The sequence below is a fragment of the Anas platyrhynchos genome, chromosome 10 (genome assembly GCF_047663525.1).
Source record: "Anas platyrhynchos isolate ZD024472 breed Pekin duck chromosome 10, IASCAAS_PekinDuck_T2T, whole genome shotgun sequence".
NCBI lineage: Eukaryota > Metazoa > Chordata > Aves > Anseriformes > Anatidae > Anas > Anas platyrhynchos.
This window is the reverse complement of record NC_092596.1, coordinates 23365117-23379722: the sequence shown is the minus strand read 5'-3', so window position 1 is coordinate 23379722 and position 14606 is coordinate 23365117. Positions and strand designations below refer to the sequence as shown.

The following is a 14606-nucleotide window of genomic DNA, read 5'->3' as shown; positions in this document are numbered from 1 at the left end:
AAAACAGCAGTTACGGCTCAGATCATAAGCGCAGATCGCAGCCACGGAAGCGCTGTCATTTACTTCGTGTGAAGCAGCCTGGCTTCCTCTTTTACTGTTAGGTGAGGAGGCAGAGCCCTGACTGCTGCCAGCCTCACGCTGTACCGGTGATGAGCACACCGGTGCGGACAGGGCAGCCCGAACGGTGGCTCCTACCTCTCTCTGATTTGTCTGAGCACTAAGGATTAACGAGTGAGAGGGGCTCCTGAGAATCTGAGGTGACAAAGCAGCTGTCACTGTCAAGCCCAGGGAAGCCGAAGTACTGAATTACTGATCTTCACGTGAGAATGCGGAGTTACAACTGATATCATCTAAAAAATATGTGTGAATAAATAAAATAAAGGCCCCACCTCCCCAAAGAAAGCAAACGCACACACGCCACCGACCCAAAACGAGGGATTGGTGATCATCAAACAGACTGTGGGTTTATTTATTAATAAATAAATATTTATTTATTTTTTATTTATTATTTATTTATTTATGTATTTATTTATTATTTGTCGGTGGAGCTGTTCCTGATGAATCCCACAGGCAGGCACTCTAACGCCAGCAGAAGAGCTCCTGGCTCCTCTCCAGCCAGGGATTAGGCTCACAGGAAGGAAGCTCTTGTTCCAGAAGAAGGTGTCCACATACGGGCTTAACCTGGAACAACTTCAAATGTCAACGTGCCCTAAAATGGAACAGCTCAAGAGAAGCTGAGCACGCCGGTAACACACACAGGTCACCTACACCCACAGTCAGAACGGCTCTTAAGGCAGGGAATTCACTTCTACATTTGTCGGTGTGAAGCCTGGGAGAGGAGCCACCCTACAAAATGACAGAAAACAAGCTTAAGCGAACAAAATAGTCGGAGCTATAAGAAATAATTTCCTTTGGAGGTGGAGTGCTAGGTGGCAAGGCTTTAATTATTCTCAAGACAGGAAATACACCCATTTCTATTGCCTAGGCAATAGAACGCAGATAAACACATAATAAAGAAATCATTTTAATGAAATAGTGTGACTATAATTATATATACGTGTAATTATTTTGCTTCGAGTCTCAAAGCTTCAATCAGTGCTAGCATCTGGGCACCGTGCCATGCTGGCAGCCCAGCCATCCCCCAGCCAGCTTAAAACGAGGACAGTCAGAGCAGCTTTAATTCCTCCAAGCCCTACCTCGAGCGCAGTCTTCCCAGAAGTGGTAATTCAGCCACACGGCCAGCATGTACCCCTGCAGGGACTCCACACTGTATGTATCTGGCCCTCCACGTGCTCTTTTCTGCTCTAGGATTTTTAGTCTGGGGCACGTTAGGAGAATGTGAGATTAAACACATCAGATTGTGCACGTTTTTACCAAAAAACCATAATGTTTTCTTTCTTTCTAGCCCTCCTGAGTACTTTGGAAAGGGACAAGAAATGAAATTGTCCACCTACAAAAACTAAAGCTGGCACCTGCTGTCATTACGAAGAGGACTGTCCAAGTTAGCTCACCCTGCTGCAAGCAGAGCCAAAGCAATCGGGGAAGAACGAATCCCAAGCATAGGAGGAGGATTAAAAATATAGTAAACCAAACTTCCTTGGGAAAATGCAGTGCTGATTTCAGAGCTGGGATATTTCTGCCATCACCCACCAGAAACTCTTCTGAGCATGCCTGTGTTTTTGGTAGCTTTCCCTGTGATGCAAAGAACTAAGAAAGTCCACAGAAATCAGCCCAGTCCTGGCTGAAGTCCGAGCAGATTCCTTTCTTCTGGGTGCCTACATGCACGCCGTGGCTTTCGGTATAGCTGTGAGGTGAGCCTTTCACACCCTTGCTGGCAAGGCTGTGCTGCAACAGCCCATGGTACAGGGTTGAGCTTATGGTGAAATACGCCCCACTTTTAGCCAAACAGCTTAACAAGTCTGAGGTGCTACAGCTCTAATTTCATATCATGCTGAGGCCTCTGTATGTCTTTTAAGTGTTTCATCACTGTCCCCGTTTTTCCTTACCTGGATCTTCATCTCAAGGTATTTATATAAGCAAGCAACAACTTAATTCCTATGTTTTGTTTGTTTTGTTTTGTTTTAACCACAAGACCAGGCTGAAGAAAAACCTGAAGTTCTAGCGTAAGGTAGCATCTCCCCTAATGGCAATGTCTGTCTGTCACTCACACCACCACCAGACACCCGCATCTTACGGGTCACACTCAAACAGAAAGCTTTCAGGCTTCTGCAGTGGCCAACAGCATCTGCTCCGACTAACAAAAGTGTTTGCTCTTCCTTGCCATTTTCTTCTGTTTTCCTGATCAGAGTTACAAATAAACTTGAAAAAACTCAAAGGTAGTGCTGGAAGATGAATCATCCAAAGCACTGGAATCCATTTTAACATTTGTTTAGGTATTTAAAGCTTTAGTTTAAAAACAATATCATAAAAGATAATCTGCAAGCTGGCATAAAGACAGTTGTCTGTACGCAAGTGCACAGAGGCTGCTGATTGTCCTGTGCACGCCGAGTACTTTTTGAGTCAGCACACTTGTAAAAACCAGCCACTGCTGTAAAGGAGTTTGCATTGGCATCTTGGCAGTATTTATCCCTCCAGTTACAATACTCGTGTTTGAAGCATTGTCTTACTCAGGTGTTAAGTAGTATTTCATACATTTACACATTACTGTTATAAAGTTGCTCTTCACTGAAGGTAAGCTACACCCAAAACCAGACTCAACACCAGCTGAAGGAAGCCTGCCCCAAGCCACGTTTGTGTTTAGGTACAGTAGTTACTTGGAAACCTCGATTTCAGCCTAAATAGGTGCAGTGTCAGTTTGAGTCACTCACCAGTGCAAAGGGCTTGCTGACTGTGCCACCTACTGGTGCAAGGCAGCCTCCTGGCTCTTGCAGACCGGAGAGATGCATTCAGCTCCTCAAAGATACCGATCTGGAAATAACCAGCGCTCCCAGGACCTTATTGGAAGCCACCTTGCAGCGGCAGCCCTTTGATCAGAATGCCTGTCCGCAGCACAAAGCCATCAGGGCCAGAGCATGAGCCCAGCACGCCGCCCGCACGGCTGAAACTGCAGCTACTCTCTGAAAGACAGAGCCCCGAGGAGGTGAGGAGAACAATGTGTTCCTTCAATACGCTGGCTCGTTGCCTAGGACATCTAATAGGTTTTTAAGGAACTGACTTCATTCGTTTAAAGTCTTTAGCAGGCAAAGGTAAGAGCAACCGCTGCAGCCTATTGGAAGCGTTTTTTGCGTTCCTGCTCCGTGGCCGGAGACAGCCAGCAGGTTAAAGGCCTGCACAGAGAGCCCTCCCTGCACAGCTGCTCAGAGCTGGAAGGAAGAGTTACCATCTCCGTTTGCAACCCAGCCAAAGCTGAACGCTGCAGTCAGATGCTCTTGCTCTCTGCAGCTAACTAATTTCCAAATCTTCCCACTACCAAACCAAACCAGACAACCACCCCACCCTTGATATCCTCTCAGACGAGCCGGAAATCTTCCCCACGGTAACTTGTCCAAGCACACAGCAAGCCTGCAGCCGCACGGACAAGTTTCTACTGCTTCCCCTGGTAAAACATACCTAGGTCTCTAATGAATTAAGAGGTTTCTACAGCTCTGTAGTCCAGTAACAAAGTTAAGGACACAAAATTCTCTGCTACACTTACTGTTTTACAGACAAATGCTCTGATTACAAAGAGAACAAAGCTCTGGTTTTGGGACACGTCCTCTGCATTGCCCTACATGTAGGGAGAAGAGCTGCGTTAATTTCCAAGACACAACAACAAAATTCCCCACTGCCCCAGAGCTGGTCGACTCCTTTCCACTGCACACTTTCACAATGACAGAGGAGCTCCTCCTCTAGTGGCATTTTACTCGCTAGTTCTCAGCACAGACAGCCTGCTTATTGTTTTACTTCCAGCTGTAGAAGTCACAGATATTTTCCAGGAAAGCCAGAAGGGTTTGGTACATTAACTCTTTGAGCAATCAGACTAATACAAGTCTCACTGTCTCCTACCTCTGTGCTTAAAGCTGGTAAAAGCTGAACGGTGCTTCTGTAAGATGTTTGATTAATCCTCTGCTGTCTTGGAGTTACAATATGTAGACTCATCTCATGAGCATGGCCATAAATGCAGTAACACAAGCATACTATTAGCCTCCAGCTTCCTCAACAACGTTGAGAGATGTGTGCTAGAATTCACCCTTGAATTCACCCTTTTTTTTTTTTAAACTATACCACAACTGAGCTGCTGCCCTCATGCCAGGAAGCCTGCACAACGAATTCAACTTATAGTAGCACTAAGCTTCACTAACACCTACACCGTGGGGGATCAAGTTTGTAGTGATGCATCTTTTCCTCCCTCTGTTCCTCCGGTTTGTTTTGCACCACAAAGCATTTCCACAGTTAACAGGAAGAGGAAATGGGGCTTCATGGACTGAAGGAGGTAGGGAGAACACCAAACACTAGCCCAGACCCACAACCCTCACTTCCCCCTCATGGGCCATATACCAGCGTAGCGCCCTCTGCTTCTGCTCACCAGGAAGTCACACAAACACCAGATTTTTAGAGAAACATTTATTACAGGGTTGCAGAATTTATGCCAATATAAAGTCCCTTAATAAAACTCTCATCAACTGCAGGATGCTATGTCTTCGCTGTCTTTATACTACAGCTTTCAAAAAAGGAACAATGCTCTGACTGCAGTAGTAATGCTACTTGCTCATAAAAAGTTGATCTAAAAAGCTTGTATAAGCCAGTAGTTTAAGTTTACAACTACAGTCACATTCACAAGTGAGCTATTACCAGAACAGATTCTTGAAATAGAAAGTTACAGGATAAACCAACTCATAACCAAAATACTGACAAGCTTTAAGAGCAACTTGATCTGAATCTAAGAACTAAATACCACAAAACCAAACAAAGGTAGAAGAATTAAGTGTAAGCTCAGGGAAGGTTCCAAATATACATACGAATTCAATACAGTAATTGCACAAAAAGAAAGGGTAGTGTTAGAGGTTTATGATCACTGAGGTTGGATTTTACATGCTTCACACATGGATGTTAAAATAAACCTTCAATGATATGCATCAGGAGGTTTTTAGCCAGGAGACCGAGTGCAGAGCTACTCTACAGAACTACACAAGATGTGCAAACCACAGATTATTAATACATTAATCATCCTGTGAAAGTTAAGGTGAACAGAACTGGTTCCAGCCAAGGAGTTGGTTAACATTTCTGTATATATGTTTTTCTGCCATTCCCAGATTACTGTAGATCACACGCATTCGATGGATAAACTGATGTTACCCTTCTGAAAAAAAACAAAAATAAACAAACCAAAACCAACAAACAAAACCAAAACACCTTACTCAAATTTAAATTCTACAGAAAACTAAGAATAGGTATACCAAGGATCAAAAAAAAGCTGAAATGGTGACTGTCTTCTTGAAATACAAGCAATACACAGAAAATGCATAAGGCTTTTGATTATCACTGCACATTTTAATTTAAGAAGTCGACATCTAATGGTGAGACTTCTCAATGAAGGTGTGAACTAGTCACCTCCCATCCAACGTCTTTCACTGTTGACAGATCTTTGTTTCAACAACGAAAGAGTTTTCAAAGTGTCTGATTGAGTGACAGTTCTCCGCTGAACGTTTCTGCAGACCTGCGGACGAGACAAGATGAGAGCCTAAGTAAAGCAAGAGATCTGTAACTCTGCAGCAAGCATTTACAGGTTTGTTTGTTTAAGTCATTACAAACAACAATGAAATACAATCACTTTGTGCATATTGTTTTTACACCCAGGAATTACCATCTGAGCTGGATACAGGCTGGTTTTCCATCAGAAAACCTCCCCCATTCTCAGAACAGTGACAATTTCAGAGGGGGCTAGATACAGACAGAGGATAAAGCAAGATCTTGTCATTTAACCTAGTTTCCTGTAATTACTTTAGTGACAGAAGAGAGCACTGAACAGACTTTCTCATAGCCCTTCCTAACCACAAAGAAAAGTAAGGCAAAGAAGACTGAAATTACAGGAAAAGAGGTGAAAAACTAAAAAGGTGCAGGGGAAAAAAAAAAAGTAAAAAAAAATAGTTAAATAGTTCTTTATCAGCACTTCTCTCCACTCCGGTATGCAATAACAAAGAGTGTAATTCTACAGCACAGTCTTCACCTGGGGAGATGAGGATTTACCACTCAGCTGATGATCTTACTGAAGTTTTTTCCTAACACTGTTAAGGTGATTTTCTCTATTCTGGGACATGCCAGCACTGGATCTGATACAGGCAGTTCACCGCTACCAGCTGTGAAGCTTTAATAGGAGACAAGAATACGGTAGTCCTGCAGTCAGAGACAAGCTGATGAACTAAAACACACCGGTATAAAAGAATTAGAGAAGAAAGCTTTAAGCTTGTTTAATAAGCACAGAATTGTTCAGAGTATGCAAGCAGAGCTATCTGTAGAAGTCTACAAGTATTCTCCTAAATCAAACACAGCAGGGTACTGTTTTGTTTTGTAAACACTAACAGCTGGACTATTAGCTCCTCAATTCACCTCTATTTTAGCTAAAAACCTTCCAACGGCTATCCAACTGGATACACACACTGCACAGTCACGAAGACCTGTCCAGTCTCTCACACCTTCACTTAGGCCTCGAGGGAACTGCCTCAGAACTGTCTGATCTAACAAACCACTCTACCAACTCCACAAAATCTGAGGGCAAATGCAGCAGCAGCTAAGCGAACAGAGTCCTCCACATAGTTTTCAGGAGTTTATCCACTGCAGCCTAATTATTTAAGTTGGCCTGGTTTTGCGCATACTTGAAGAAAGGTGTGCTAGAAATCTAATCTGGAAAGCAAGAAGAGTCTTCTCCTCAGCAGCAGTTCTCCATTTTACTCGAAGTTTCTCCCCCTACCAAGAGGGAAACAAGGTCAGTTACAGGAAAGAACCCGTACTAAGGGGCATTGTTCGCTTGCTAGAATCCTTTTGTGGAAGCATTCTGTGGAAGTCATTTACCATGCAGCAGAGCTGTCAGAAACATGAATTGAAACATGCTATAGCAAGATGATCTTAAGGAAACACCGTAAAACACTCTCTGCAGTACTGTCAGTAAGCTACAGTCTTTCAGACACAAGAGCAGTCAGCCCAGACTTGTTCACAACAGCTCAGACACATGCCTCTCCCTCCCATAAAAGGAACATTTACTGTTTCTTCATCTGCTTTTGCTATTTAGGACCACTGTTTTATGTTGCCACATACAGAGCCTTCCGTCTTGTAGTAACAGGACGTAGTCTCTAGCAAACAGCAGATGTGGCTCCTGACGCTGCAAGCTGTAACTGGGGAGAGGAAAATCTTGCCCAAGAGTTTGGCAGGAAAACTGGAGCAGAGAGTTCTGACAAACCCATCATTTGCATTCTGAAAGGCAGTAACTGACAAAGGATTAGTTTGCTATGCATTTGATGAGAGCAGCAGACTAAATGGTTTGAGAACTACAATGAACTAAAATCCATAGCATCACATTGCTGTACTTCAGGCCTCCTTCCAATGTGTCAAACCTCTGACACAAATTCATTCCTTTTCACAGAATGGCTAGGGGTGCCACAAAGAGACACGCGAAGCAGAAACAGAGCTCAGAAGTTCCCATGATGTGCTCTTCCTCTTTCAGAGGAGAAGTCTGGGATGTCCAGATCTAGATGATCAGTATTTCTCAGAGCAAATGAACGAGAAGATAATGTTGTTATTTGATGCTCCTGCAACCCACTTTCAGAATGGACAGTGAAAGAGTAAGCTACATCTACAGAGACCCACATAATCTGTTGGTGTTTTTAGGCCAAACTAACCTATGGCTTCAACCAGAAAAATGGAACACATTTACTTATGTTCAAGCCTGTTTTGGACACATAACTTCTAACTCTGTAACCAAAAGCTTCTCTCACTGTGCTTGAAACTTAGACATGTATTTGAAAATAGGGAAAACAACATCCATCAGTTCTAACAGCAGCCTCAGCTCAGAAGTTGTGCTGAACACTCAGATTTCCAGGTCTAAAAACCCTGACTGTGTATTTACCCTTTCCCTACTCCAACAGGAGGTGGTTTTTTTTGTTTTTTTTTTTTTTTTAAAACAGCAGGAAACTAGGAAACTTACCTGTTATCTGGTCTCTGCGCTGAAGTCTGAAAGTCTCTTTTCCAACACAGAGTTGGTAAATGAAGATACCCAGATCAGATACGTTATCTATCTCCTCCGTAACCACCATTTCTTCACGGACTAGGTAAGTCTGAGGCAGGTAAGAACCAGTCTAAAAAGAGAAAATACCTTGAGATACACTAGAACAGTAACAATGGACAATCACTTTTTTTTTTTTTCTTTGCTTTGGAAGGACTTGAGGCCTAGATTTCAGCTTTCCATCTGTTTAATATTAAAGATATGCTAGTCTTGAAGAGTTGCACACCAGAGAAGTTAAAAACTGACAAAGGCCATGTCAAACAGCTGCAATTACATTCAAGTAGAGTGCAGTTAATCTTAACTCTGCTTTCAAGTGCTTTGCAAATTGCCTGCTTCATATGAAGTAAGCATTAAGAGAACCTATTCAGGTTTATTTGTATGCAACAAAGTTTGCAGTTTAAACAGGGAAACTTTCATAATACCTAACTTTTGTAGGTCATGCTGTTTTTATTCTTTGTATTAGGTATAATTGCCTCAAACTTGAAAGATGAAGTCTTCACCAAAATGTTATAATGCTATTGAAATAACTTGTCACCCCTCAACTCCTAAAAGCAGGGGCAAGGGGACACGCAAAGCTGATCTTCATTAAGCTAAAAAAAATAAATGAGCTTAGCTACATCAGGTGGCACCTAGCATTAGATGCTGAGGAGTCGATGACTTTTTAAAAAAAGTACATTCGACACACGATAGTTCAGTATCACATTTAATTTGGAAGTAGCAGCAAGCTGTATCAGCTTGACCCAGAAGATAAGCCTTCTTGGAAGAATACCACTTTTAGTCATTGGACAGTCAAAATGCTTGCGGTGAGCTCATAACTACAGTGCCAGTAGAACAGAACAATTGTTCTTTTCATTAAAACTCGTGGGGGGGGGGAAGTGAGCTTTCCAGCGGCAACTTTCAGGTTTAGGCTTTCAATGACACTTGGAGCTTCATCAAATTGCTTTATAATAGCTAAATTTAACCTTATTTACTAGTTGCTTTCAGCTTCCATAAAGCTACGTATTAATAAGAGCATTACCCACGAATCTACTCAACATAATATACACTGACAGCTGGCCTGAACTTTAGTACAGTGACTGAGCCAGGGGGATTATGTACTTCGATGGCAAGAGGACTGTTCTAGCAAAAGATTGGAGTTCAGGAGCAACATCCAGCATTCTTATCAAGAATTCTCTCATCAGCATAACTAAACAATCAAGACTCCACATACCGCCAGTTTTGCAAAGAGATCCATCAGATTCCTTGGTGGCATAACTATGGACGTGTTCAACGGAATCACATAGCAGTTGCCCAGTTGCAAGTCAAGATATGCCGTCAAAAGCTATTTCGGAGGGAAAAAAGGTTTTCAACTGATTAATCACGGCTTTTTGATTATTAGCACACAGTTCTACAAAGTCTAAGAAGTAACTTCAGAAAGATGAAGAACAGCTAGCTGCATGCACTGCTTTGATACAGGTGTCCAAAGTAAGAACTTCACTATTATCACCTCTCCAAAGTTGTTATACTTTACATCAGAACTGAGAGCTGACTAAGCTGATACGTGGTTGTTCTCTACAAGTTAATTGTTTAGAGAAAGTGTTAAGGTCTTCCTAGTCACTTCATCCTTACCACTGGGTGCAAAAATGCAGAGACTAGAATTACCAACATTATCTGCCCCCTCCCCCTTTTTTAATAAATTTAACTTCACAGAGCACTCAGCCAGAATCACCTGCATTTACAGGTCTCAAGAATTAAAACCTTGGAGCTATCATGATGAGCATTCACTCTAGTTTCCCAGTGAGCTGTGAACCAGTTGTTCCTTACTGCTGCACGTGTACTTACCCTATCAAAGTCATGGACAATCGCGGCCGGATCACTGTCTGAGAATTTCGGGACGGGCACATCGATGATGGCTATGTTGTCATCTTCCCGAATGTCAGCTTCTTCGGCAATAGGCAGGAAATAAGGTTCCACAGCACGATCCCGGTTTTCATTTTCAAAGTAACACATTTCGCCACGATACACCTTATGCTGAAAGTAAGAGCAAGATTAGTTATTTTTTTACAGTGAATTTTGCTTTAAAACTACACTTCCAACATGGGTGTTACAAAGAAGTGCAAGTCTGAGACCTGAAGCTTTTATAAAGGGTACAGAAGCCTTGAGGTCCCAGTTACCAGAAGATTTCTATTACAGAAGTAACCCATTTGTAATTGCACTTTTTGTCAGTGATGGTTAAAAAGAACTTTCACACTACCTTAGGCATGAAGTACTTGTAGATGCAGGCTCCACCGACGACAACGCCTGCCAAGATGAACGCTAAGCCCAGCAGAGTCAACAGACATCTTCCAGAGGAGTTTTCACCTCCGTGTGTGGCAACTTCCGGATCCTTTAACCAGAGAAGGAGAAGAACTGAGAAGGTGTAGTCACCCACAATTTAAAGTCGACAGCTACCAAGTGCTTCACTTTGACCTACAACCCGACGATTCTATTTCCTCTAGGTGTGTGCTGAGAAGTCAAGTATCATGAAGTAGGAAAGCACTTCCACGAAATACTGCTGCATCATAGCAAGATGAGCTTTCACACAGCACTGAATAGAGAATATTTTCTCCATTACAGTTATCTTTCTAGACAAACCTCTGTCTGGAAACTGTAGCTGTTTGAAAAACACTACTTGAGCTGTGAGAAATTTAAATAACTGTAACAATTGATACAGTGCTGCAGCCACAATATTGTACAAGGAAAGCAAGATTTGTAGAGCAAGGTCATTTTCAGGAACACAGTGTTCCCAAAGCCTACTTCCTATCCTCTTCTCCTCCGTCAGATGGAAGAAAAATAGCATTACTGTTCTTAGCAGAGCTGGACTAACACAGGAAGCTAAGATGCAATTTTGTCTATTAGTCGGGAAAGAGGCATCTGACATAAATCCCACATTTGGGTTTCAGAACTTTCTCAGAATATGCACGTTAAATTCACCGTGAAGGAGAACCACCCATCAGCTCAAGCACGGCTTCAAATTATGTCAAATAAGAACAAACTCCTGTGGTACATCCTACCTTAGAGCTTCAAAATCCTGCTCCTTTGGTGGAAGGAAGAGTAATGTTTTGTATATAGCAGCCTAAAAGCCTGTAGTTCACTGGCTTGTTTTTTCCTGGTGCGCTTGCAGACAGAGGACTGCAGCCAAAGGAAACAACTCTCACCATTACATAACACGGTGATCACTTGTGTAATGCTGATCCAGAGTTGGTGGCGGTATCTGAACGACACAATTTAAAGCCCTGTTCTTTACGTGCCTTCCTAGGCTTTCAGTCAAAAAGCCCACACAAGAGAAGTTGAGAGAAGAACAAAAGCACTGTCAAATCCTAAGCAATCATAATAGACATTCACCTGGAGAAATAAACTCTTCAGGTCTACAAAGAAAGAAAAAAGCCATAAATACTTAGATAACCTACATGTTTGGCACGTAGTCCGTTTAATGATTCATGACTACAGCATTTAAGAGTTTGCTTTCACAACCTGCTCTTTCAATTCAAAATGTAGAAAAAGATGAATTCACATGGGGTGCAAAAAAAAAAATAAAATGAATGTTTTCCTCTGTGCTGCTCCTAGACTCAGCACCCAGATTTAGCACAGCAGCCTCCATGGCCATTCCTAATTCTGGTCCCCTTATTTGCACTCCTGTACAACACAATACGTTTAAGCGACCTGTGATCAGAACAAGTCACAGTATTTTTACAAAGGCTGCACTTATTTCCACGCTCAGCAAGATATGGCAGTGTAAAAGTCAAACCCATCAGCTATGCAACTAACGAGACAAAAAAAACACTGTTTAGTGAAAGTCAACACTCCTACATTCCACTCTCTCATCCTCCAAACAGAAAAGCGTTGGTTCAGCAAGACATAAGCCGCTACAATTGGCTGGTTAAGTGTTTGTCACAACAAAAAACTAAACTAGTTCCATGTCAGAATTATGCCACATTTACATGTCGTTATGTGGAAGCCATCTTTCAGAGCCAGCTTGGTTTTAAGATCAAGGCTGGTTCTGTTCTCATCATGTTCTGCCATCTCCTCCACCTCGCCGCTCCTTACTCATCGTTAGTGAGGCCTCTCATTAGCTGCACGCAGCAGCCCGCACCAGGTTCCAGCACTTCAGGCGTCCCAGGGCTCGGATGATGTCAAGGGCTAAGTAGCTACACTTGCGCCACACTTGTTTCAAACACAGCCAAGCTATTTATCATATTAAAAAGCAATGTCAGAAGCCTGATCTCAGAAGACCAAGTTGACGGAGCTGATAAGAGAACACAATTCAAGACTTTGCTCCAACAGGTTACACAGCCTCTAAAACCAATATGAGCAATAAAATACCTGCAAGGAAAATGCAGTTCTGAGCTGTGCAGTAACAAGCAAAGAAAAGGAGTAACAGAGGAAAGAAATGACTCCTGTTAACATGGGCAGCTAGGTCAAGAGCTGCTGTTGACACAGTCCACGCCAAAGTACCTGAAAGGAGAGAATTCTGCAAGCTCAAGGGTTTGCTGCAGGTAGTCTAGGGGACTTCTACTGTGCTGTTTCAACCAATGTTAGCCACTGAGCTTGTTTGCTCTCCTCAAATATCCCATCTAAAGAATAAGCGTTAGAACAAGTTTGTTTTCAAGGAGAGTTGTGAACTCGCTGTTTGCATGCCCTCAAGTCAGAGCGAAGAGGTATTAGAAACAAAGTCAGACGTGTATGCACACAGCGACTGACCGAGAACACTGCGGTGTGTGTAACACAATGATGTAAGCTGCTTCTAAACCGAAGGAGCTCAGCTCTCCTTAGAACAGAAGGGAGGGCACAGGGCAACGCCAGGGCTGCGCTCAGCAGCTGCATGGCAGAGGCTGCTGAAGATACGCACACCACAAGCTGCCTGAGGAGCAGCTGATGAAGGAACTGACTGACCTCTCTGATTTAGAGCATGCCCTCTGTGCAGTTCCTCAGCTTCCTCCTCGACCTGCTGTGCCGTTAGCTGTACAGGGCACGGCTCTGGCAGCCCGAGGGAGCCCGCTGGGCAGCAACACCACAGCACAGCCCTCCCCAATTCCAGGGGAGGCTCCTTACGCTGCGTGCAGGGCTATTATTTGGCTAAAAACCCAACCACAGCGGCTCCTCTCCGCCACGAGCAACAAACCCGGCCCTAGCGCTCCCGCTCCGTTGACCCAGCGGCCGGCCTGACACCGCCGGCACCGAGCACGACGCCTCCAAAACCAAACCCCGAGTAAATCGGCCCAGTTCAGCGCCACTCAGCGCAGCCTGGAAGCCGCCGGAGCGGCCGAAACCGTGAGGGGACCGTGAGGGGATCGTGAGGGGACCGTGAGGGGGCCCCGCAGCCGTCACAAAATGGCGGCCGCCGCTTCCTCCTCCTCCTCCTCCTCGCCCTCCCTCACCGCCCCCTCAGCCCTCTCAGCCCCCAGCCCAGCCCAGCCCCGCTGCCCGCACCCTGTCGGCCACCAGCGCCTCGGCCGCCTCCTTCTTGGCGCCGTCCTTCTGGGCGAAGGGGGAGCTGAAGGCGATCTTCACCATGGCGCCGCCGCCGCTGCCGCCTGCCGCCGCTCAACGGGCTCCGGCCGCCGGGGCGGTGCCTCAGAGCCGCGGCCACGCCCCCCCCCCGAGGGGCGGGGCCTCCGCTGGCACCGCCCCCTGCTGAGGCGGTGGGGGGGGTATGGGGGTGTGAGGGGGGGGAGGTGATGAGGGGCCATCAGTGTGCTAAAGTCCCTTTTTAGCCCTAAAAAGATGATCTTGTCCTTGAAAGTGGGGAATGAAGGGTAACAAAGAACAGGCACCGGCACTGTGCGGGGTGCTGTGGGCTCCACGCAGCGCAGGCGCCATTAGGCAGGGTGCCGTAATGGCTGTGAGGGTGCCTGAGGCGGCGGTGTGGGTGCTGTGGGAACACCCGGGGATAAAACCTCTCACCGGGGCATCTGGTCGTGAGACCGCCACAGGATCTCGCCTGTCCCCCATGCCGAGGCCCACCTGCCTCCCCAGCCCTCAGCACAAACCCCAGCGAGCAACCCGTGCTGCCAGGGAGCCTTCCAGAAGCCCCATGGTTTATCCCCACTGGGGTTCACACAGCCCCACAGCCACACCTGGGGCTTTGCAGGCAAGGGCATAGACCTCACCCCTGCCTTAAAATGTCTGCATCCTAAAAATGGCCTCAAATCTGGGAGAGGCCACCAGTGATGTGGTAGCGTGGGGTAAGGGGACAGCAGCAGGGAGATGGCACCCGCTGCACGATCCCACAGCCTCCCTCCTTTTATCTGGGACCCTCTTTGCACATTGCTCACATCGGTAATCCCACAAATGCCTCATATTACGTGTTTGCCCGCGGAGCACATCACAGGTGAAAAGGAGGCGTTTCAGGGCCATACTCAGCATGGCACCA

General features: G+C 45.0%; 1 protein-coding gene across 1 annotated transcript; it reads right to left on the bottom strand.

Moving 5' to 3' along the window:
• Positions 1-4548: 4548 nt before the first annotated feature.
• ITM2A (integral membrane protein 2A) lies at positions 4549-13829 on the bottom strand. Its single transcript, XM_038184377.2, has 6 exons — positions 13664-13829; positions 10449-10580; positions 10037-10225; positions 9426-9536; positions 8138-8288; positions 4549-5656 (listed from the first exon to the last, which is right to left on the bottom strand). The coding sequence occupies exons 1-6, from the start codon at positions 13745-13747 to the stop codon at positions 5568-5570; spliced, it is 756 nt and encodes a 251-aa protein (XP_038040305.1). The 5' UTR covers positions 13748-13829; the 3' UTR covers positions 4549-5567.
• Positions 13830-14606: the final 777 nt, after the last annotated feature.